Raw genomic sequence first — 23,559 nt, 5'->3', positions numbered from 1 at the left:
AACGCCTGAAACACAATGAAATCATCAGCCTCTTAACTCTAATGTGTGTGAACATTTTCATACAGCAGTGACACACACAGGAAGCATCCAAATGAGGAAAAAAACATGTTTTTCTGAATTAACGAGATCCTTGTACGTCACAGCAGCGGAGGCTTTTTATTCAAGCCACTCATGAAGGCAAACTACTGGGCTTAACACAGGTTCATTCTGCTCAGGATTTGAGTCATTGGAGGTATTTATGTCTTTGATTAGTACGGATGGTTTTGTTAGTGTTTTGTCTGTTTTGCACAAGTGAAGTGCAGGGTGTTGCAGAGCTATCATGGATAAAGATGATGCACGTGGCTCTATCCCCTGAAACACATCACTGATGGAGTGTTTTTACTTGGCCAAACGAAAAACCCTGGTTCATGCCAACTCCTACAGGACGTCAGGTTGAGCTGTGTGCAAATGCAGCTGGTAGAAGTCAATGAGATTCATTGAAAGCGTGTGTGGGGCAGAGACTCTCTGCTTTTAACTCTCCACAACTCACCTAGGCCGTCTTTAATGTTTTCTTCTTTTGTGTTTGTACCTTGGTAACACTTCCATACACATTGTTGTGAAACTACACTTCCTCTTCCCCATCTCTTTGCACACTCTACCCGCTGACATCCTGCTGTGGATTATGTTTCTGTAGTTTCTAATGAAACACTCCAGCCCTTTCAATCAGATATTCCTGTTACTGAATGAACACAGAGTGAAGGACCATCTGTCCTTGTTTCCTCTCCTCATCCTCCTCTCTGCAGCAGAGACACGGTGAGGTTGATGCCGTCTTGTGTCCTGAAGTGACGTTCGGACTTTTGTTTGTCATCTCCCTGCAGGAAGAACCCAATGTTATGAAACGGATATCTGATGGACCCTGACTTGTGCAGAGACATGATGCTGCAAAAGCAATGCATTGTTTACTTTGTCTTTTTGTTTGTGTGATTTCCTGTCACTCAGATTGCTTTGTTTGTATCCAGAGTTAAATCAGATGTTAAGATGAGCACACAGATGCTACTTTGCATCACATCAGCCAAATATTTGCTTTCCCTGAAAAATATAATATATTAAAGCCCCAGAGCCAAACTTTTATCATCATCACTTCATTTTATTTTGAAAAAGGGTCAAAGTTTTTTCAGATTGAAACAAGCAAAGTCTGAGGTTTGATTAAAACTAGAAGAGCTTTTCCAGGAATGTTGTGTTTTGTTTGCCTTTTCTGACACCTTTTAGAAATGTGTCTGAATATTTTTTAGCCCTAATATCTAGACAACTCTGAGGTTAAGGTTTGGTCTCTGTTCAGGCTTTTTAAAACTTTAGCTCTTCAAATGAGCTTGAGAGGCAGCATTAATAAGTAATGACTCGTGTTAGTCCTTTTGCTCTTTTTATTAAACCAAAATGACCACATGTCATAAACCTGTAAAACGGAAGGTAATTAATGAGAATAACACTAATTAATAACACTCACTAAATTGCAAAATGAAGCATGATATAAGACATTGTCGTAAGATTTTACATTATATGTTAAATAAGACACACATCAATGCACATCAAACAAACAATGCCTCCTCCCACACAACAGAATCTTTAAGTTAAAGTGAAACTAAATTACCCAGGGTGCTTAGTGCAACTGACCATTCGCACTGGGCGACATTACGGAGCCTCAAAGTTTAAGGCAGACACAAAACTCAACAGACTCCACAGTGGATTAACACAGTTTAAGGACCTCATTAACTTTATTTTTTTTTAATGAAGCGAACCAGCTGCATGCTCGTTATTTACCGCTCCGCTTTGGCTAAAATTGCTAGCCAGGAGTGTTAGCCACTCAGCATTTACGTCACTCATCAAGCACTCCTAACCCCACAAAACTCAAGCACAACTATGTCAACCGTCACACAAACCAACTGGCGCTAAACTGTGTAGTAAACACTAAGTTCAACATGCATTTCATTTCATTTTCTACCGCTTATCCGGGTTTGGGTTGCGGGGGCAGCAGTGCCATCAGCAAAGACCAATAACCCCTGTCCCCAGCCACTTCCACCAGCTCCTCTGGGGGGATACCAAGGTGCTCCCAGGCCAGTCAAGAGATATAATCTCTCCATCGTGTCTTGGGTCAGTTCCTGAGAAGACCCGGGGTCAGTTCTCCCGAAACACTTCCCGAGGGAGGCGTCCAGGAGGCATCCTCACCAGATACCCGAACCACCCCATCTGGCTCCTCTCGGTGCGGAGGAGCAGTGGCTCTTCTCTGAGCCTCTCCTGGATGTCTGAGTTACGAACCCTATCCCTAAGGCTGAGCCTAGACACCCTGCGGAGGAAACTAATTTCAGCCACTTGTATCCGTACTCTTGTTCCTCCGGTCACGACCCACAGCTCCTGGCCATGGGTGAGGGTTGGAACGTAGATTGACCAGTAAATTGAGAGCCTTGCCTTCTGGCTCAGCTCTCTCTTCTACACAACAGACCGGTAAAGCTTCTGCATCACTGCCGACGCCGCCCGATTCGTCTGTCAATAAACGTACATTCATATATATTAAAAGAACACAGAAAACAGACAACATTAGCTATTAGCAAACACTACATACTGATGGGCCATGTGCTCCTCTCGCAGGTTTAACTTGAAATGAAACAGACCTAACTAGCCAACATGTAACTACTACAGCAGCTACGTACGTATACCGTACGCATGTTATCACATCTTTTTATTTCACTTTTTAATGTTCCCTATACTTTTTAGAGGCATGTGGGTTACAACAGCCTGAAAACAATAGTCTGTGCTTTTTGTTGCGAGAGGAACAAAAGCTTCAGCAACAAAAAGCAACGTACATCTGTTTGGAAATATCAAAACATGGGTTAACCTGTCTGAATCTTCTGACTTTAATATTTAATCATACATTTTTTTTTCCCTTTCTCTTTGTCTGAAGAGTTTCCCTGCTTCTTTTCTTGGCTCAAACAAAGCAGCACGTGTTGAACCAATTATTGCTTCTGACACATTCATGTGCTAGTTGTACCAGAAGCTCTTTTTTAGTCTTGATTAATCAGACTAATGTGAGTCAGTGTAAAGTCTCCTGATTGTGTGATTCAAGCGGAGAGGTGTTTCACTTTGTGAGGGGATGGCCTCTTGAATCCATCCAGTGAGCTCACGTTCAACGTGCGGTGTCTGTTTCCTGTAACATTTAAAGCCTGAAAACCCTGGAAAGCTCGACAGCGGGGCCTCTGCATCGTGTGGTTTGAAAGACAAATGAGTTTCTGGATGAAATCAGTCATGGCGTGATCAAAACTGTCAGATGGTGACACCTTTTTTTTTTTTTTTCAACAGCGAGCTTCAGCTGTCACAACACATTGTCACTTCCACATCACATCTGATCCCCTAATGACACGCTGAGGAGTGAAAAGAGAAACCTGATGTTTGTTTGTGAGGGGGCGGAACTGTCACAGTGTTTTTGGGGTTATGCACTTTTTTTTTTTGCTTTTGTCAGTGGGAGGAGAGTCTTATCTTTTTGAGACGACTCTCAGCTGCAAACATGAAGACTGAAAAGTTCCTGCCTCAGTGGGCGTTTTTTGATTTCTATTGCAGAAGTTGTTTTGGATCTTAAAGAAGTTCTATGATAGAAATCTCTTTTTAATTATAATAACTATCACACACAATCACCTGCTTTCTGACGCACACATGAGGAACCTTTCTATGTCTGCATTCAGTGTTCCAAAATTTCTTCTAACACTGGTAGAAAGTTGTTGTATGTGACTGTCAAAAAACTGAACTTTTACAGATAAGAGGTTATTAAGTCCTGATTTAACAAAATCATTAAGCTCGATTTTCAGTGACCTGACTTCACTGTTGCAGCTGTGAGAGGTGAACTTGTCAGGAAGCATTTAATCAGATTTAAAAACGGATTTCACCTTGTGTCTGTGTAGAGTTAAAAATGAACAACGACAAAGCCAAAGTGTTTGACAACTAGGGATGAATAATGGTGTTATACACTCAACGTCCACTTCATTAGGCACACCTGTCCAACTGCTCTTTAACCCCAATTTCTAATGAGCCAATCACATGGCAGCAACTCAATACATTTAGGCATGTAGACACGGTCAAGACGATCTGCTGCAGTTCAAACCGAGCGTCAGAATGAGGAAGAAAGGTGATTTAAGTGACTTTGAATGTGGCATGGTTGTCGGTGCCAGACAGGCTGGTCTCTGTATTTCAGAAACTGCTGATTTACTGGGATTTTAATCCACAACCATCTCTAGGGTTTACAGAGAATGGTCCCAAAAAGAGAAAATATCCATTGAGTGGCAGTTTTGTAGGCCAAAATGCTTTGTTGATGCCAGAGGTCAGAGGAGAATGGACAGACTGGTTGGAGCTGATAGAAAGGCAACAGTAACTCAAATAACCACTTGTTACAATCAAGGTCTGCAGAAGAGCATCTCTGAACGCACAACACGTCCAACCTTGAGGCAGATGGGCTACAGCAGCAGAAGACCACACCGGGTGACCCTCCTGTCAGCTAAGAACAGGAAACTGAGGCTACAATTCACACAGCAACACCAAAACTGGATAATAGAAGATTGGAAAAACGTTATCTGGTCTGATGAGACTGGATTTCTGCTCTACATTCAGATGGTAGGGTCAGAATTTGGCGTCAACAACATGACAACATTTTTGACGTTTTACAGGTGGTTAGGGGTTAAGCTTCATCTAATGACCTAACTTTACCGTCACAGAATCAAGAGATTATCTCTTCAGAAAACATCTTTAGCGAATCAAAAAAAAAAAAAACATCCCACAGCAAAGATGAAAACACGGGAGAAGAATGGGGTTGTGTCATAAACTGAATGTGAAAAATGATCAGTTTGTAGAGAGCAAAAACAGGAGGAACACAATCCAGCGTAATGACAACCTGAATCTCATCATTGGTGATCTGATGTCAGTTCACTTCTCTCTATGAGCAGATATCTGTGATCCGGCTTTATGCAGACGACACCATGCTGTAGTCTTACATTTAAATTCAGGTTGAAACCCTCATCAGCAAACATTGGTGCGTTTGAGGCTCATCATGACACATAATAATCCAAATAATCCTCAAGTATGTTGACTCAATGTGACTATTTTACTGCTCCTGATTGCGCTTCCCTGATCTGAAATATTAATCAGACAGTCCTCTGTTTTTTATCTTCTGATCACCTGAGATTCTGTGAGATCTCATGTCCGTGGGATTATCGCCTCAAAGCATGTCTTGAGATCTAGCACCAATCCAAAATAATCCCCGACCAAGTAACTTTTGAAATTGATCAGGTTTTGACAAAAGTTGCACAAGATTATAATCAGGTTGCAGTTATTATTTTCTGAGTCAAGATGAAAGTTTAGTTTTAAATGAAAATAGAGTCAAAACCTCCCTGACGTTATTGTTTCCCTGCTTTTCTCCCTGACGTGTGTTTTGAACTGAAACAAACTCACGCTGAGCTGAGCTGAGTCGAACTGACAGCACAGGCGATTTGACTTTGAAGGTAGTTTTTCAGGTGGAGCCAGATGTTTGTGTGTGTGTGTGTGTGTGTGAGTGTGTGTTAATAAAGACTAAAGACTATTTTCTCTTTCTCTTTCAGGGGAGGAGTTTTACGAGACTTCTCCATATGAACCGATCCACTTCTCTGAGGAGTTCAGACACGCCTCCATCATTTCAGGTACAGCTGCTGTTTGGGACTCTTCCTAATGTGTGTGAGTGTGTGTGTGAAGCAGATTGAGCACTGACACACAGTTATCAAGGTTGATGCAGCAGTGATCCCAGAATACAAATGTGTGTGTGTGTGTGTGTGTGTGTGTGTGTGTGTGTGTGTGTGTGTGTGTGTGTGTGTGTGTGTGTGTGTGTGTTTGTCACCTGCTGATGAATCTAAACGCTGCAGCTCACCCCCTCCGCTTGGCCCAATGCTCCATCTGTGAGCGTGTGAATGAATGCATAGCTGTGTGATTACCTCTGAGTCTGTATGTATGTGTGCGTGCGTGTGTGTGTGTGTGTGTGTGTGTGTGTGTGTGTGTGTGTGTGTGTGTGTGTGTGTGTGTGTGTGTGTGTGTGTGTGTGGGAGAGAGAAAAAGAGAGACTCTCTTTCCTCATACAGCAGCACATTTCTCATAATAGAAAGGGCGCAGGGGGAAAACCTCTGTTTGTTTTTCATTATGTTTGAATTGTTTGGCGCCGTGTTATTGATCATCATACAGACGATAAACCAGCAAATTCACTGCAAACGGTCTGTCTAAGTCTTTGCAAACATTTCAATTCTCACTGTTGTGCACGTTTCCCCGTGGTGATAATGTTCAGGGTCTGATTTACATGAGGACTGAGCAGCTTCTTCACTGACTGAACCTGTGCGTGAGGCACCAAGACTCTAAAGGATTATTAGTCTAAAACCTTTAATCAAATGAACTGAAATGTATTGGCTGAGGACTGAATTTGAATAGTTACCATTTTTCCAGACTATAATTCACATTTATTGAGAAATGTTTCTCACAAAGTCCAAGAAAAGACATTTACTGCTGAGTTACATCGGAGGCTTCTCAAGTCTGTCCGTCTAAACCAGGTGGTATTTCTCTTCACTACAACAACAAACGGACATAATGAGTGGAGCAAACCAAGAGTGGATAGGTTTGAGGTTTTACAGCCCAACATGGACTAGAAGAAGATCAATGTTGGAATTCAGGGAACTCCTCAGTCTGTGACTCCAGCTGTCTGGAGGTCCTGATGCAAGCCAGACTTAACATGCAGCTGTTGTGAGTTTACAAACAAAGTCATCATGTAATAGAGCGAGGCAGGGCTGCGGATGTATTTGGTGTACTTCACCTGTTAATCTGGGAAGACAAGTTATACAACTACACAATAGCACACAAAACTACACATTGCAAAAACTGAGATCTTAACGAGTGCTTTTGTCTCTTTTCTAGTAAAAATTGTCTTATTATACTTCATATGAGCCACATCCCACTGAGAAGTCCAGAAAAATGTTTAACTTAAAGATATTAGAAAAAAAAACAGGTCCGAATCGCTTATACCAAGTAAAAACAATCTGCCAGTATGCTTTCATAAAAAAAAAAAAAAAAAAAAGTTTCGTTTTTTTGACACAAGAGTAAAGTCTCAATACAAGGAATCAATCAATCTCTTACCTCATCTGCAGATTTTTCAATTCTATACCAACAACTCAGGCATCATTTTTGTCTTCTAATATCTTGAAATCAGACATTTCTCTTTACTTTTCTGGTGATTGTGGCTCAGATTAAGTCTAATAAGTAAGGACCATGAAGATCCAAGGTGTTGTATTGAAGTTAGGAGAAGAACAGATGTTTCAGCTTCTCAGTTTGTCAGATGGAACAGTGTTTGCTGCATTTCACTTTCTGTTCTACCTTTAGCAAGGAAACTAACACTTCCTGTCCTGTATTCATATATTATCACATCTTGCTTTAAAAACACGACACTCAGGGACTGAAGGGTCTAAATGAAGACTCCAAAACAGACTTCCTTAACCCCTTACTGCCTGAATTAATTAACAATTGTAAAAAATGATTGGTTTTATGTGTTTTTGCATTCTTGTTTATGTTAAATTAAGTGGAGATTGTAAATTTTAAGTATAGTACTCGCAATAGTTGTTACAAAGTTGTATTATATCTATAGACATGAGAATTTCATCCCTTGACCAATGTATTGTGACATAATGGATTTAATATGATCTTTGGTTTGTGTAGAATATGAATCAATAGGTAATAATGAGAATGAAAGGTCAGTTCAGCTTCATCAAGACCTGACAGGGTATGACACAAATTTGCAACAACAGGCATCAAGGGGTTGATCCACAGTCTTATTGTAGAGTCTGATGACTGCAGGTGTCATCTCAACAAGTCACTGATCTTAAATCACCTCTGCACCTTTGAAAACACAGATTTACAAATAAATGTATGTGTTTCACTTGTTTCTGCCCCGTTTCTTTCCCTCCATCACTCCATCACTCCATCAGCCGGCCTCTGATTGGTCACACAACATTAGAGCTGCTGCACAACACACTCGCTCCATCTGTATGTCTCCTTCACACGTTTCTGAGAAGTGTTTAAATGTCAGAGGCCCCGAGCAATACATCGTCATTTACACTTTCTTTGGCTGTGTGTGTGTGTGTGTGTATGAGTTCGGTGTGTGTGTGTGTGTGGTCAAACAGCTGTGAAATAGACTCACAGCTCTGTAAATTGGGTTCTGCTCTCTCAGATTAACACAACTACAAACATGAGCGAAGCAGGAGAGCTGCAACTGATGCAACTTCAAAAGCACTTTCTTCCTACCTCTCTCTCTCTCCCTCTTTCGTCGTATCTTTTTCTTTTCACACACATTCAGAGAGTGCAGCGGTGCAGGAGATGTGTAACATTTCATATTCTACCATATCCGACCTCTAACACTCCTGGAAACATGACATCAACCTGCACACGTCTGCTCAGGCATGTGTAGGAACAGAGCACGCTTCAGTATGTGTGCTCTTTGTTTGTATGCCTTTGAGTGTGTGTGTGTCCCTCAAATCACCTGTCGACTGAAATCTGGAAGCATGATGTGAAGATCCACAGCCGGAGAGCCTGGAAAGCTGGGAGCAGATAAAGAGGAGACAAGAGAGGGGGAGCGAGGAGGGCGGCGAGATAAGAGGATAATACAGGAGTGTGTTAAATAGCAGTGGCAGAAGAAAGAGCACTGGAACATTAAAGTATGTTTCAGACAAGAGTGGCACGAATTGATTGGAGAGGAAGGCTCGGCGTGACAGAGTGTTTGTGAATATGGAGCTGTGTGTGTGTGTGTGTGTGTGTGTGTGTGTGTGTGTGTGTGTGTGTGTGTGTGTGTGTGTGTGTGTGTGTGTGTGTGTGTGTGTGTGTGTGTTTATGACAAAGGCAGTTCCAAAGTAGTTTGCAGACTTCAAATTAAGAGCGGTGAATTTACAACTTTCATGAGGTTAGGATGAGTGTCAGCGAGTTGGAGCTGTAATGGTTATAATATTCAACATCTGAATTCTTGGCTGTGAAATTTAAAGACTTGTTCTTCAACACACCAGACTGCACCTTCATCCATGATGGATCCAGACCAGCGTACACTTCTCAGGCCAGGTCCTCACATAGCCGGGTATCTGGGAAACCACATGCATTTGTCATCCATATGAAACAGTAGCTTTATGTCGCTAAAAATCACGTTTTCTGAAAACTCTGGCCAAAGTGAAGATTTTGGAAAACTATAGTTTCATGGTTTCATGTAGACGCTTGGAAACCAAGTTTTTGGTTCTTAAATGTCACAGCTGAGTGACTGGGTTCATTCTGATCGGCTGGGATGGGTTTTATGTTTGAAAAACACTGCCAAATATGGGTTTGGCATGCCTCGAGCTGCACCTGTTGGCGGATTTTCCCACAGCACGCCGATGTAAGAATTTTTAAAAAGGAATGAGGGGGCGAGGTATTTGTTTTTGAAAATACCTGGCTACATATGAGCAAGACCTTAGAGTGCATCAGGGCTGCAAAGATTAGTTGATATAATCAACTATAAATATTCATAGATGCAAATTTTAACCGCCGACACGTTGTGTTATTGTTTTTATTGTTGTTGTCACATCGTGAAATGAAATAGCAGGTGGCAAATGCACAATGTGCCTTATTAATTGATACTTGTATGGTAAAAGATCATTACGTTCATACATAAGGAACACTGATGAGTAAATATCTCCATTCTCTGCATCTCCAGCTTGGACAGCCTGACAGCTCCCAGTGTTAAGCGTCTGATGACTTGATTTAGAGAGTCTTCTTTGCTCTACAAATAGACAGTTTTTCCAGATCTGAGTCACAAAGTAGTGTCAAAACCCCCCCTAACTTTTTAAAAGTGAGGATGTTTATCCGATGGAGCACATTCAAGCTCACACTGCACCGGTAACACTCAGCAGGGAGGAGGAGGGGCAGAGTGTGCATGAGCGAAGTGGAGGTAGGGCATGTAGAGAAACAAAACTAAATTTGTTGGAGAGCTGGGAGAGAGTCAGGCGGGATCATACAGAGAGCAAAGCAAGCCTCAATAAGCAACATAACATCAGAAAAAAAGCCCAAAGTCACTAATAAGTGGTCTTGCCAGCCAACACAGCAAACAACAACTCAATTTCCCTGTTACCTGCTCACATGACACGGGGCTGACCAATCAGGGGTGAGAACCTTACTCTGGGTAAAAGCAGTGAAAATGCAACACAGGTTGAGTTTTAAAGGTCTGCACATTTTAAAAGCCAAATTAGGTTGAAACAAAATAATCTAATCGACTAATCCAAAAAATAACCCATAGAGTAGTTGACATCAAAAATTATCGTTACAGCCCTAGAGTGCATTGCGTTATTTGCTAGCTAATTTGATAAGCAGTGCCAATCATTTAGCTTCTGCAAACATTTCATCCATGAATATGAGCACGTTGCCTCCACGTTTACTCGCCCACAGTCTTCCTTCAGTCGTCTTTATTTTGAGCATCTTGAAACCACCTGTAGCCCTGTGGAATTAAAACTGACACATCAGAAACAGAGTCAGACCTGTTATTGCAGACTCCCTCAGTGCAGGAAGTGAAGCCTCCTTCGTTTCTTTCTCTTTGACAGTGTCTGTGAGTCACTCTGACTGAAGGAAACTCTCCCGTTTGATCTGTCAGAACAAAAGACGGACAGCTGGGTCAGAAAAGATCTGTCTCTGAGAGGATCAGGAGCTGTGAAAGCAAGTGGACGACAGAGGAGTCAAACAGAACTCAGTATATCTCCAATATGTCCTCCCTGGATTTCTTTTAGTTTTAATGTAACAGAGAGAGAAGCTGGAGGTGGAAATGCTGTATCTAAATACATGATGAGCTCCCTGTTTGTGTCCTAGTTCATAATCACTCTCAATCACTCCACACCTCTCCTCTCCACACTGATAAAAACCTCTTCAGCCTCATTTTGCCTCGTCTCTAAAGGCCAGAGAAATCTGCATCCACCACGCACAAGTTTGTTTTCAGCCTTAGAGAGCAGAGACGCTTCACTTTCAGGGACGTCACAGGATGTGATACGCCTTTGATTATCCTGACGCCAATCTCCGCTACGTCAGAGTGTTTTAGAAATACAGATTACTGAGCGGTTAGAGAGAAAGAAAAGGAACCAGGAGAGGAAACAAGGAAAGGGAAAGAAAGGAGATAAAACAAAAAAGAGAGAAGGAAGAGGAAAAAGAAATAATTACACCAAAGTGGGTAGAGAGTGGGAGACAGAAGAAGGGCTGAAGGAAGAGACCAGTCGGTAAAAGGAGAAGAAAGAGGTGGGAAGAGGGAAGAAGAAAAGGGGGGATAGAAAAGAAGAAGCAAGGAAAAAAAGAGAAAAAAAAATGTACAGTTAGAAGGTAAAAGCAAAAGAAAGGAAAAAGAGAAAAAGGGAAGGAAAAGGAAGGGGAACAAGGTAAAGCAAGGTAAGAGGAAAAAAATGAGAGGGGAAAGGAAAAAGAAACAAGAACTGAGATTGAAAAGGGGGTAGGAAACAAGGGAAGGAAAGAAAGAGATAATAAAGGTGATAGGAAATAAAGATATAAAGCAAAGGAGGTGAGGGGAGGAGATGAATTGGGGGAAAAACAGAATAAGAAGAAATATGAGAGGAGAGAAGAGATTATCTATCCACAGGGGACAGAGCAGCAAGACATTTCTACTGACACAGCTTCATCCATGTGTGTGTCTGTGTGTGAAGATTCTGTGAAAACAACATGAAGTCTCCGTCTGTTTGGCTTTCTGTGTAAATTGGACATAAAGATACAGTTTGATCCCAACAGTGCAATGTGCATGTCAAGGGTTTAATGCACCAAATAATACACAGCAAGCTGTGCCTTTGTTTGGGGCAAATTTTACATTTTGACTGTCCAAACTAGATTTAGCAATAAGTAATAAATCAGTTTTATATAGTGCTTTTTTTAAGACACTCAAAGGCTCTTTACATGACAGATATGGGTACATAACACAGATAAGCTTGGATCTAATTTTAGTTCTGGGGGACAAACTGACCCCTGAAAACAGCCCTACCTGGCAGGGCTGGTACTATCCACAGGTCTTGAGACTTTTGGAGCAGTGGCGGTTGCTGGCAAGTCAAGAAGGAGAAGCTCATTTTTTTCGGGCCAACATCATAAATTTGTTTATTTATTTAAACGTAAACTCTACCCTCTGTTCCTTTTCAAGAAAATGATCTGTGACCCTGTTGAACCAACCAGGTTTTTTTCCAGGGATTTTTCCAGTGTCCTCTCAATGGCCAGCAGAGCTAGACTGCTTAAACGGCCTTGACCAATTGTGTTGCAGGTGTAAGACTTGAGCCGCTTTAAACAGGAGAAGCTCCTCTCTACACCTGCAGGCTGTAAGTGTCAGTGACAGGGGGAGAAGCTCTGCAGCTGTAGCTGTAGCTGCTTATTGGTGAAAAGAGAAAGAATCTTTAAACACAACGCTCGATGTTTTTAAGAAAAGTAAACTCACTGGGGATCGATAAAGCCTCCGGATCAGTCCAGAACAACTGAATGTACAACTGAGAAGAAGCTCTGGTGGAGGGTTATACTTCAAGATCGCTGACTGGTTCATTTCACTGTCAATCAAAAAGGGATTTGGCCTCAGACAGATCATCCAATCATCATGCAGAAGCCCAGCGTCCAGGCCAGCCCACTGCCTCATAGACCCCCAGAGACGCTGAGCGTCCGATGGGCAGGACAAAGCCCAGCAGTTATCCAATGACCGTCCAGTTTCCAAAGTGGAACAACCCACTCTACGCTTCCCCACTGAAGTCAGAAGACACTTAGCGTCCGACTGTTTTAAAGCGCTGAGATGCTGCGGGGATGAATGAGAAGGAGGTTGAGCCAGTTACCTGTGATAGGTAGCTGATTCTGAACAAAAGATGAAGGAATTCTCGTGCATATTTTGTCAATGAAATGTACACACAGCAGTACATATCACCACTTTTTTGGGGACATTTTAGGGGAAGCTGAGCTTCCCTTGCAGTCTTAGAGCAATCGCCACTTTTTTTAGAGGGAGGGTTTGCATTTCCCCCTCCCCCTAGTCACAGTAAGATGACAGCCAGCAACGATTCTTCTTTGAGCACGATTGTGTGAATGTGTCTCTGTCACCTCTCAGTGTTCCAGTTTGAAGCGTGACCTTGTAAACTGGGGAGCTTCAGCTGCATATGTCAGTGGATATCCAGTTTACAACAGCTGTTCAGACACAGAAGAAGTCCTTGGGAATGCATTCTAGTTTAGTTTGATGTCTGTTTGAGAAGGATGCATCCCATTCAAAATCCTCAAACAATGGGCTTCTTCTGAAGCTTAAACATGGCTCCATCTATACCGTCTTCATGCTTTAGATGGGGGAGCGCTCAGGCTGCAGTTTCCCTGCTTAAAGCTGTTTGGAGCTTTTAAAACGGCTCCGACGTTAGATGGCTTTGTCTTCAGAGCTTGTCTCCTTTCAAGAGTTGAAAAATCTATCTACAGCGAAATAAAAAAACATCAAAACCTGCACAGGCGGAATATCCTAGCAGTAGGAGCTCACCAAATCTTCACTGAGTCTCAGGTTGTCTTCTTAAATCTTCATAAAGAATCAGATCTCAGAGTTACATTCTGCCTCTTCCTTCTCCAAAGTCTCAAAAAAATTAAGACGTTACTTTTAATCCTGCTAATTTTGGTTGAGGTGAAACTTCAGACTCTATGGGATTAACGGTGATTAGCTAAAACGTTTAAATCAATCCTGGCAGGCTGTGAAGACAGGTGGGAATCAGAGGAATGAGTTGTTCTTTTCTTTTCTCTGTAAGCAGCTTGTTGGACTCTGATCAGAGAATCATAAAGATACACGACACACAGACAGAGAGGTGCTCAATTTATAGCTTTTCTATCTGCAGGTAATCAAAGTGAAGATCTGACGGAGTAACACTCCATTCAGAGGTCAAATATCAGACTAAAGGGTGTGAAAATCTTTGACAATCTGCTTTAATGGGCTGGATTAGGATTAACACTCGGATTAGGATTGGGATTAGGATTAGCCTGGTGCAACACGACATAGTTTGAATGCTGTTTTATTGTCTTTTTTGGCAGTACGTCCAGAGAAGCACTCTGAAAGAAGTTTACATAATGATTTGAAATCTGCTACATTTTCAGGGCTTGCTGCAGAGAAGAGACAGAACATGAAAAAAAAAATCAGTTTTATTCCAGTTAAGGTGGAGTTCATCATAAATCATATAACCGCACACCTTCAAAATGACTGAAACTGGTGTCACATAAATCTCCTGGAGATAATTGGTGAGCAGCGGGTCTCCTATTTATCGTCTTGTCGCGCCTGAGGAAATGCAGAATTTGACCCAAATTCAGATGCTCATGAGGGCGGATGATCATTAATTTATTGATTCATTCATATTCATTCACAAAAACTGGAAGGGAGACATTTCATCTTGCTGGAATGAACGATAATTTAAATTACTTGAATATTTCTGAAGTATGAAACCTCATCTGTTGATTCTTTATCAGGTCAGTGTATAAATATTAATTTTTATATGAAATGTAATATTAAATCTGCTTTTTTTCCCCACTGTAAGTTTTTACTACTTTCTACACAAAGGTGATAAATGTATGATTATTAAAACAGTTTTATTGACTGATTCTGGTTTGGCTTTGGCTCTGTCAGACCTCTTCCTGTCAGAGTTTCCAGTCCCAGTTTCTGTGTGTCTTTTGATGCTGAAAGTAACTCTCCTCACTGAGCTCACCTTGACTTTCTTTGACTTCATTTCTCTGGAGAAAAGACCCTGTTTCTGTAAATGTTCTGATGCTCTGTCTCTGTCATCATAAACTGGCTTTTCTGCTCATTTGTAGAGCTTTACACAACTTTCTGCAGAACAATACTGTTCAATAATGCTCACCGTTAGGGTCTGGTACCATTCTGTGTCCAGCTCTACTTTTATAAGCACAGAGATGGCTGGAAGGAGTCAAGAAAACTTGGGACACCTGGAGGAATTGGTAGCACCAACTTTCAAGGCTTAACAAGCTCTATAGCAGAGCAGCAACTTTAAGTTGTTAAAGGGCCTTTCTGTAGAATCATGAAACTTTCATTGTTTTTCCATTTTTGGTAACCTTTCCATTTTCATATCTGTTGCTTTCTGACCACCCATCATCTGGCTTAGACAACATCTTATACCGTGGCGCCATTTGTTCAAAGAATTTAATCTGGGTCAAAATGATCCAAATTTGGAAATCAGATTCTCTGCCGTCTAGGATCAGTTTTATGCCGGTTTTGCAAAGCAACATTAGATTGGGTCACCCTGATCCGGATACACAGTTTTTTGAAGATTGTGTAATCCAGATTGCTGTGTAAAGAACAACAGGTAGAAGAGCCAAGACTCACTGAATTGTTCTGATTTTGAGACAAAACAAAACAAAAATAATGTAAACATCCACTTCCATTTATAGTTTCCTTGACCCCTCATCTGAGCTTCAACAAATTAAAAGGACATACATCAACAAACACATTGAAAGTGTCTCAAATAAAAAAAGACTAAATGTCCAATAGTTAACAAAACATAATACATGTAATACTTGCATTTTTTTGTCCTGCACAACAACGCTACCAAGCTCAATGTTCCCCTCAGTAATGTTTGTGATCCGCCTCAGACTGTTGAACCAGACCAACCTCTGGTCTTCTGTCGTAGTAACAGATGCAATTGTCAGAAATTATTTTGACAGGTTCATCTCTGATGATAGTTTCTTTGAAATTAATATACAGCTATAAATGACAGAAAAACTGAATATGTTATTTTTGTTTGTTTTTGAAATTTGTTAAGGGGATTATTTTGATGTCTACTTTATCTACTTTGTCACTGTAATGGTTGAACAAGTCAAGTGCAAAATATAATATTCAAATGTTGTATTATTTCTTCTTTTTTTTTTTTTTTTTTTTTAGTTTTAGTTTTACCACATTTTCTCCCTGAAATCCACCTTGAAATCTTAGCCCCTTTTGGGATCAGGATAATCCTGTTTTTTTTTTTTTTATCAAAATGATCCAAATCCTACTGAAAAGTTTTGAACAACTCAAACTAAAGGTCTGATCCAGATTAGGACCAGGATTGGATAACGTCATCTAATTTGGTTTTGAAGTCCCTCTTTCCTTTTTGAACAACCCATTTACAAAATTTGATCCAATCCGATGACCAAAATCCAAACAACTGGCCCATGGTGTTAAGTCATGGACGTAAAATTACATTCTCACAAAAATCTGAACTTCTCCTTTAAATGACCCACTCAGAAACCCTCAGGGAAGTCCTACTCTGGTACTCTGTTAAATCTGAACCTGGCAGCCGTGTGTTCAGGAGCTTAGAGTCAAACACAAGTGTGTTTGTTCAGTGTGTTACTAACAGGAGGGAGCGTACGGCCTTTTGCTTCTCCTCCACGTCTCCCCTCGTTCTTTTCACTTTCTCCCTCTGTCACAACTTGGCCTCCTCTCCCCTGTTCCCCCTCTATCTCTCTCACACTCCCACTTCCTCCCTCCAGTTCTGCTTTTGACCTTGTTAGATCATGTCTCAGCGGTGTGCGCGTTGGAGAACGGACGCAGTGGCACATAGTGTTTTAATAAAACATCATGTGAGTGAGTGAGTGCTTTATGTATGTGTGTGTGCAGACCCCAGGGCAAGGCTTTGTGTGTTTATCCTGTTGAGGTTGTGTGTGAGAAAGATAACAGACGACTCAGGGCAACCCTCTAATTGGCCCGCTCTCCTGCCTTGGATACTCTCTCTTCTCTATATTTATCCGTTCTCTCTCAAAGCGCTGCTTCTCCTCTTCCTTCTCTTCTTCTCCATCTTCATCTTCTCCTTCTTTGCAAAGCTAAGAGAAGGGGAAGGTCGGAGAGGTGCCTCAGGTTGCGAGGGTTAAACTGTGAGGCTGGTGCTGTTGAAAACATCTTGCCTTGGGAAGGATTTGTGTCTGTTTGCAGCTTCAGAGTTTCTGTTTGACTGTTTGGTGTCAATAAACTGTGTTATAAAATCACGCTGTAAAAACTGAAATCTTATCAAGTGCTTTTGTCTCATTCTATGTAAAAATTGTCTTGTTATACTCGATATGAGCCATATTCAGCATATCAGTCGAGAAAAATGTCTTGTTTCAAAAGACAAAAATTAAGTCTGAATTGCTTGTAACAAGTGAAAATCAAATGACCAATGGAACAAGAAACATCTCCTCGAAAATTTGCTTAAAACTAGAATAATGTCTTAATACAAGTAACTTTTCTCTTGTTCTGTTGGCAGATTATTTTTTACTTGATACAAGAAATTCAGACCTCATGTTTGTCTTTGAAAAACTTGAAACAAGACAGTTTTCTGGTCCAGTCAGGTGAATGTGGCTCACATTAAGTCTAAAAATGAGTTTTCTACTTAAAATAAGAGAAAAACTGTTGATAAGATTTCAATTTCTTCCATGTGCAGGTGTTAAACCTGGGTCTGATGTTGCAGACATATGTTTGTTTCCATCTCTCCTCAGGGCACATGTGATCTCATTTTGTTTTCTGGCATTTTTAAAGGTAAAAAGCCCAAAAATTTCAAACTGGGTTCTGGAAAGAATACCAGTGACAGAGAGACCTCTATAGAGCCCAGAACAACTACCAAGCTTCATGAGTTCAGGACTTAGCCAAGTAAGGAACTGTCAAAGTGTCAAAGAAGACAATCACTTGAGCCTTGATGTCCCAGAAATGGACTGCTGTGGAGGATGAGGGCCAAAAAAAACTTCACTTCTACAGATGAGAGACAGGTAGAGAAAGACTTTCAAGCCAGCATCTGGAGGTGGATTCAGCAGACTGGGAGCAGACTGGGAGCAGACAAAGGGCTCTAATTTCGTGGCGCAAGCCTGGCGCACCCAGAGATGGGTGTGACTGCGCGCCAGGGGGAGTTGACGGCACACCAGGGGGAGGTGTCGGCAGATTCATGTTGGCACAGTGACAATTTTGTGCCAAAAAAGTGCGCTGAAAGCTCGCCAGCTCCAACCTGGTCTATCCTTGGCGCAAAGCGGAGCGCACCCTCCGCAGCTGTAATTTGGTGACAGGCGCACATGTGCGCTCACGTCAACAAAGCCTCAGAGGCAGGTTTCCAGAGTGTCAGGCACATTTTAATGCAATAAACAATCACAGCAATCACTATTTAATGTAACCATCTGAACCAGCATATACATTTATATCTATTAACTGTCCTGTCACATCTGATGTCAGATTAAAGCCGTTTGTCATAATGGAAAGTTAACCTGAGGGCAGCTAGAAGTTTGATGCACATCTTACGACTAAACAATAAACAGCCTTAACATCTGATACTGAGTGAATATCTGGTTCTCTTATTTCATTTAATTCAAAGAAAAGATGGAGAGAAAAGACGAAGAAAAAAGACACAAAATAAATGAGACAAAATAAACCCCTGATTTCCCGTATTTCCCTGTTTTAGTCTTTATCTAACGTGATCTAAAAAGACACACTGTTTCCACGGTGCTGGGGATCAGTCAGACCAATCAGACGCTGCGCCTCGGCCGCAGGGCATTTAAAGGCGAGGAGAGGCGCTCATTTGATTGGTGAAAACAGCGCTCGGCTGTGTTAAACCCACTCACGGCTTTTCTCCTCCCTCTCTGCCATTTGCGCGGAGGGAGGCGTGGGCGCGCTCCTCTGCGCCTTGGCTGGGCCTCTCTTGGCACTGCAGGAAACTTGCAAAGTGCACTGGTCACGCTCTGTCCGCGCGGTGAAGGCCGGCGCAGGGCAGGTGCGCCTGCGCTTGCGTCTGGTCTACAAAATTAGAGCCCAAAGTGTTCTTTGGTCAGATGAGACCTAACTAGAGCTCTTTGGAGAGTATCATGCTGTGGGAATGCTTCATTAACCAGTCTGGAACTGGGAATTAGGGATGCACTGATACCGATCCTGGTATCAGGTATCGGTGTATCTCTGCCCCTCAATGCTGGAACGGTATCGTCGAAAGAGGCCAATCCTTTTGTTGTTTTTTGCTGCATTACCAGTCTCCAGGGTAGGTTTACTGCTGAATATAATTTCTGTACTCTCTGAAGCTTTGTTTTTACCAAAATGCTGGTAAAAATTTAAACATATTATAGTTTAAATAAATATTAACTTCAGTAATTTCATATACTCACTTTTTGCTTTCTACCCAGCTTGGATGTATTTTTTTTGTCACTTTGGAGTTCACAGATCTGAACAGGTGATCTGTTTGCTGCTGGGGAAAAAGCACATATGTGATGTGACAGCAAATAAAAAACAAAAAAGCTCTCTGACATTAAAGTGCAGAAGTTTCTCTTTAAAGTGGCCAAGCTGAATGACATCTGTTGTTTGTTAATACATTAATCGGAGGCATGTTACTCATACAACTCCACTTACAAAAAAATGAAACATCCCTTTGAGAGTACCATCCCCAAATCTACCTAATTCAGAAGTATAACAAACCATGGACAAAACATAAGCGTTAATACAAATCCACTGGAGTCATTACACTTCTAGTGCATGGTGTGTCTTTCCTGGAGCAAAGCGTGTGGAGATAATGATTTCAGAGATTTGAGAGAATCGTTTTTTGGCATCCTCACATGTAGTGCTGATTTTTGAATGCAACCCAAACGCTCCCTCAGGAGAGCCTCAGCAGGCAGAACCTCCAGGGCTCAGCTTCCTTTGATTTAAAGATATGATGCTCGATTTTAGGTAGTTCACTTTCACTTATACCTGGGAGAATACTTTACCATCTTCATACCTGACAGATGGCAGAACTGTTATTATTCTCATTCTTTCTCCTCGTCTGAACAAAGCTGCTCTGAAGTGAGTCAGAACATGCTCAAGGATTTATCCGCATATGTCCAGAAAACTAAATAGAGGCGACTCGGCTCAGCTGAGGATTGTGCCGTAGTTGTTATGCAGAACATTGTAGGATGTGTTCAGGGACACATGTGCAGCGTGTGCTTCCAGTACATAAATAAACTCTCCAGCTGCTCCTGCGCTTCCCGACTTAACGCAGTCAGTTAAACAAGCACGTTTTTGTCTCTGAGGATCCTCTCACACCTCCTCACATCCAGGGTTATTGATTGTGTGAAATGAAACCGGCTTCCAGTGCCTGAAGCACACTCTGCTGCATGTTGGCAGAGGCTCTGTGGAGTTACAGTTTGAGGTCAGAAGAAAGACTTCAGCTCCAGGTGAAGTTGTGTGTGCAGGTTAATGAGTGTGTCAGGAGCAGAGTGTGTAAAGTGAGAGCTCATTTAGACTGTGTGCACTCTATCTCATGTACAATCTGCTTTGTATAACAACTTCATGCACAAGTTGTTCCAATCTATTTGAACTTTCAAGGAAGAGATATTTGCTCAGGGAATTGTCTTTCAATATATCGTTTCTCAGGCAAAGCAAATAACAAAAACTAAAATCTATAAACTGCACAGAAGTGCATAAAAATTAAAAATGCTTGAAAAAGGTTTGATTTTAGTGTGGTGTAGCATTTTGGGGGGAAAAAAGAGCCCACAGTTGAAAGTAGAAGTGCAAAACTGCCGTCCCCTGAGTCTCCACTCGAGTCAGTTCCCATAGAGCTCAATAGTTTTTAACAGCTCACCTGTTTACAGCAGATTAAGGGTTAAAGGGAGGGAGAATTAAGCCCATGACCTCTTTGACTGACAGGTTTGAGTTGCTATGTGTCCATTTATGTTACAGTTGTCTTTGTGATGCCTTTATGTGGCGCCGCACTGTTGGTTGTGGCTGCCTGTTGCAGCAGCTCTCTCTTCTTTGTCCGTTTCTTGTATTTTTTTCGTCTCTTTTTCATCATCTTTGCATTTGGAGTGGGTCAGTACTTTGTATAGCTCATTTATTGGTCATGGACACCAAACTGGTTTTGTCTTCAGAGATACTTTTACTGTTTTTGCTCCTGTGTTTTTCTGGAGATCCTTCATGTGACCATGGCCGCATTGCTTACATGTGAAACCAGCTGTTAGCAGCCTGTAGCATGTCAATGCTAACCGGTGCAAGGCCTGATGTTTCCCCACACAGTGAGAAGAAGGAGGTGACCTTGTCCTTTCATCCATCCATTGTCATTGGGAATGTAAGATCTGTGTAACTTTTGTAACGTAAGATGAACAAGTTAGCCATGCTAACCCAGCATCACAGAGAATACCAGAGGGCAGAGTAGCATCATGCTATTGACAGACATGGCTAATGGAGCTAACCCCAGAGACCAACGCCACATTGGAAGAACTTCACCTACTGTGAGCAGACAGGATACAGGAGACAGAGATGGAGCATGACTGAAAAAGCTCAGTCCTGGACCCTGTGGAGGTGGAGGCTGGCTGAACTGGAGAATGATGGACAACCTGTCAGCATATATTTTCTTATGGACCTTTTTGCACTTTCTATACACTTTCTTACTTTTCTTGATTGCTGCTGTGACTCCTGAATTTCCCTGAGGGGATAAATAACTTTTTTCTATTCTATTCTATTCTATTCTATTCTATTCTATTCTATTCTATTCTATTCTGCGTTGTATTACAGCTACTGTCTCTTTAAGATCATCAAAACCCCTAAGGAACTAGGTGTGTTGGAAGCTAACACCCTTGAAAGTTCCTATGATCAAAGGACAGAGCAGGGACCCCTCTTATTGGTTCGTGTTAGTTTATGATACTCCTATATCGACGTTCACCAATCAGTGATGTCACAGATTGAGCAAATCTGTTGCCCCTAAATGTGCATCACCCTTCTGCCAAGGAAGATGCTGTGGTTGATTTACATTTTCACCTAAACCAAATAAGATTGAGTTAAGCAGGAGGTGAGCTGTATGTCATTTATTCCTCTGTATGCTCCATGTATGCATTACTGGGGTCAAGAGGTCAACAGGAGGCGAGAGAAAGAAAGAGGTGACAGAGAGGCCACGGCTGTGAGCTGTCATCACCTTCACAAGATGTCAGTGATAATAGGTATGAAGCATAAAAACATGTGTGTTCAGCATCAGTGTGTTCCAACAGAGCTAGCTTCACACTGCTGAATGAACGCACACACACACACACACACACACACACACACACACACACACACACACACACACACACACACACACACACACACACACACACACACACACAGAAAGACTCAGCCCTAAGCGGTAGAGATAAACAGTGTTGGTGCAGCTGTGTGTTTCCAGGAGAGGCTGATTTCGTTTGGAGGAGCCGCTGCTGAATGAAGCTAAATGCTGTGTCTTCTTCAGCTGAATGAATGTAAAAACGGATGACACACTCAGCTCATTCTCCTCGCTTTTTAAGGAGGAAAACATGTTCGACACAAACAAGGAGGTCTTTCAGGATAATGCGACAATTCTGTAGGCTTTTATTTGACAAACAAAACCCTCTTCACTCAGTTTCCAGCCGTCAGGTTTTATTCCTTACCTTCCTGGTTACAAAGCAGTGGAGCTTAATGGCTCTGTTGTTCTAACTGTTGCAAAGATTACCTCCTGAAGCCACCTGCTGTGCATTTTTTCCATCACTATCTTGGTTTTTGGTCTGTCCTGGGGCAACAGGGTGGATACCAAAGCTGTGCACAATAAAACCATCAAATGTTGTCATCCTTGCTTGTTGGCACCAGATTGACTCAAATTGAATTTTCTTACCATTGCAGACTTGAAACGTAGGTCACATGTTGTGTCCAAGCTGCAGTTAAACTTCCCTCCACTACATTTAGCTGTAGCTCTTATTATTGTCTGCTTCTATAAATCTATTAGGCTCTACCACCTGGATATAAACAGTCACAGCTGGCAAGTGTCAGTATGTTAATCTAGTAAATTCTCCACAAAGCAAGATCGAAGCGATAGAATAAGACCATAAACTCATTGAGATTTTTTTTTATTTTTACAAAGGGAACAAATCAGCTGAGAGAAAAGTAAAAACCTTTTCTCAGTGACTAATCAGTGATTTCACACACTGGTTTATAAAGAGGTAAAACTGTCACCATGTTGGACATTACTTACCACTGAGTGATCCTGTGTGTTTGCAACAACTCGAGTCACCCCCTACTGGATTTTACTTTTAATTGATAAAGCAGATTAGTGATCCACATGGTGTAACATTGATGGTTACTATACCTTTAAATTTCTCTTAACACATCCAAAAACACAAGCATGTTACATGCCAAGTCATGTAGGCTGCACTTGCTAACCTGCTGTGGCTGTGCCACTTGGACCCGTGTCATCAGCGGCCTGGCTGACTGCAGCCCCTCCACAGAAAAGATCTTTTAGTTTTACACATTTGGCCGCATTCTGTAGTAGCATCTTCTTCTTTTTACCCCCTAGTTTCTCTACCCCACCCATTTCTTTTTCTGGCTTTCTTTCTTTTCCCCATGCTTACTCATACCATCCTTCTCTTTCTTCTAAATGGATCAGTCCAATATGGAAGGGGCCACTCGTATCCCCTCCTTGATTTGCAAAGTATTATAGTTAACCCGGTCTGACGTGACGTCTCACCGACTCTGTTATCTGCAGCCAGGGTTGCTGCTGGCAGGGCAGGCTGCTGTGGCTCTGTTTTATC

At 41.8% G+C, this 23,559-nt stretch overlaps 1 protein-coding gene across 1 annotated transcript in view; it reads left to right on the top strand.

The window, feature by feature from the left end:
- Positions 1-23,559, top strand: part of gfra2b (GDNF family receptor alpha 2b) — a 105,709-nt gene that overhangs the window by 43,826 nt on the left and 38,324 nt on the right. Inside the window, exon 3 of the mRNA XM_074690696.1 lies at positions 5,613-5,690. Within this exon, the coding sequence (XP_074546797.1) occupies positions 5,613-5,690 (78 nt within the window). The remainder of the gene's footprint in view (positions 1-5,612; positions 5,691-23,559) is intronic.

Source organism: Halichoeres trimaculatus, unplaced genomic scaffold, assembly GCF_033239565.1.
Source record: "Halichoeres trimaculatus isolate MK-OKI-2021-1 unplaced genomic scaffold, fHalTri1.1 fHalTri1_scaffold_16, whole genome shotgun sequence".
NCBI lineage: Eukaryota > Metazoa > Chordata > Actinopteri > Labriformes > Labridae > Halichoeres > Halichoeres trimaculatus.
Note: the sequence above shows the minus strand (reverse complement) of the source record. Positions and strands in the feature narration are given on the sequence as shown.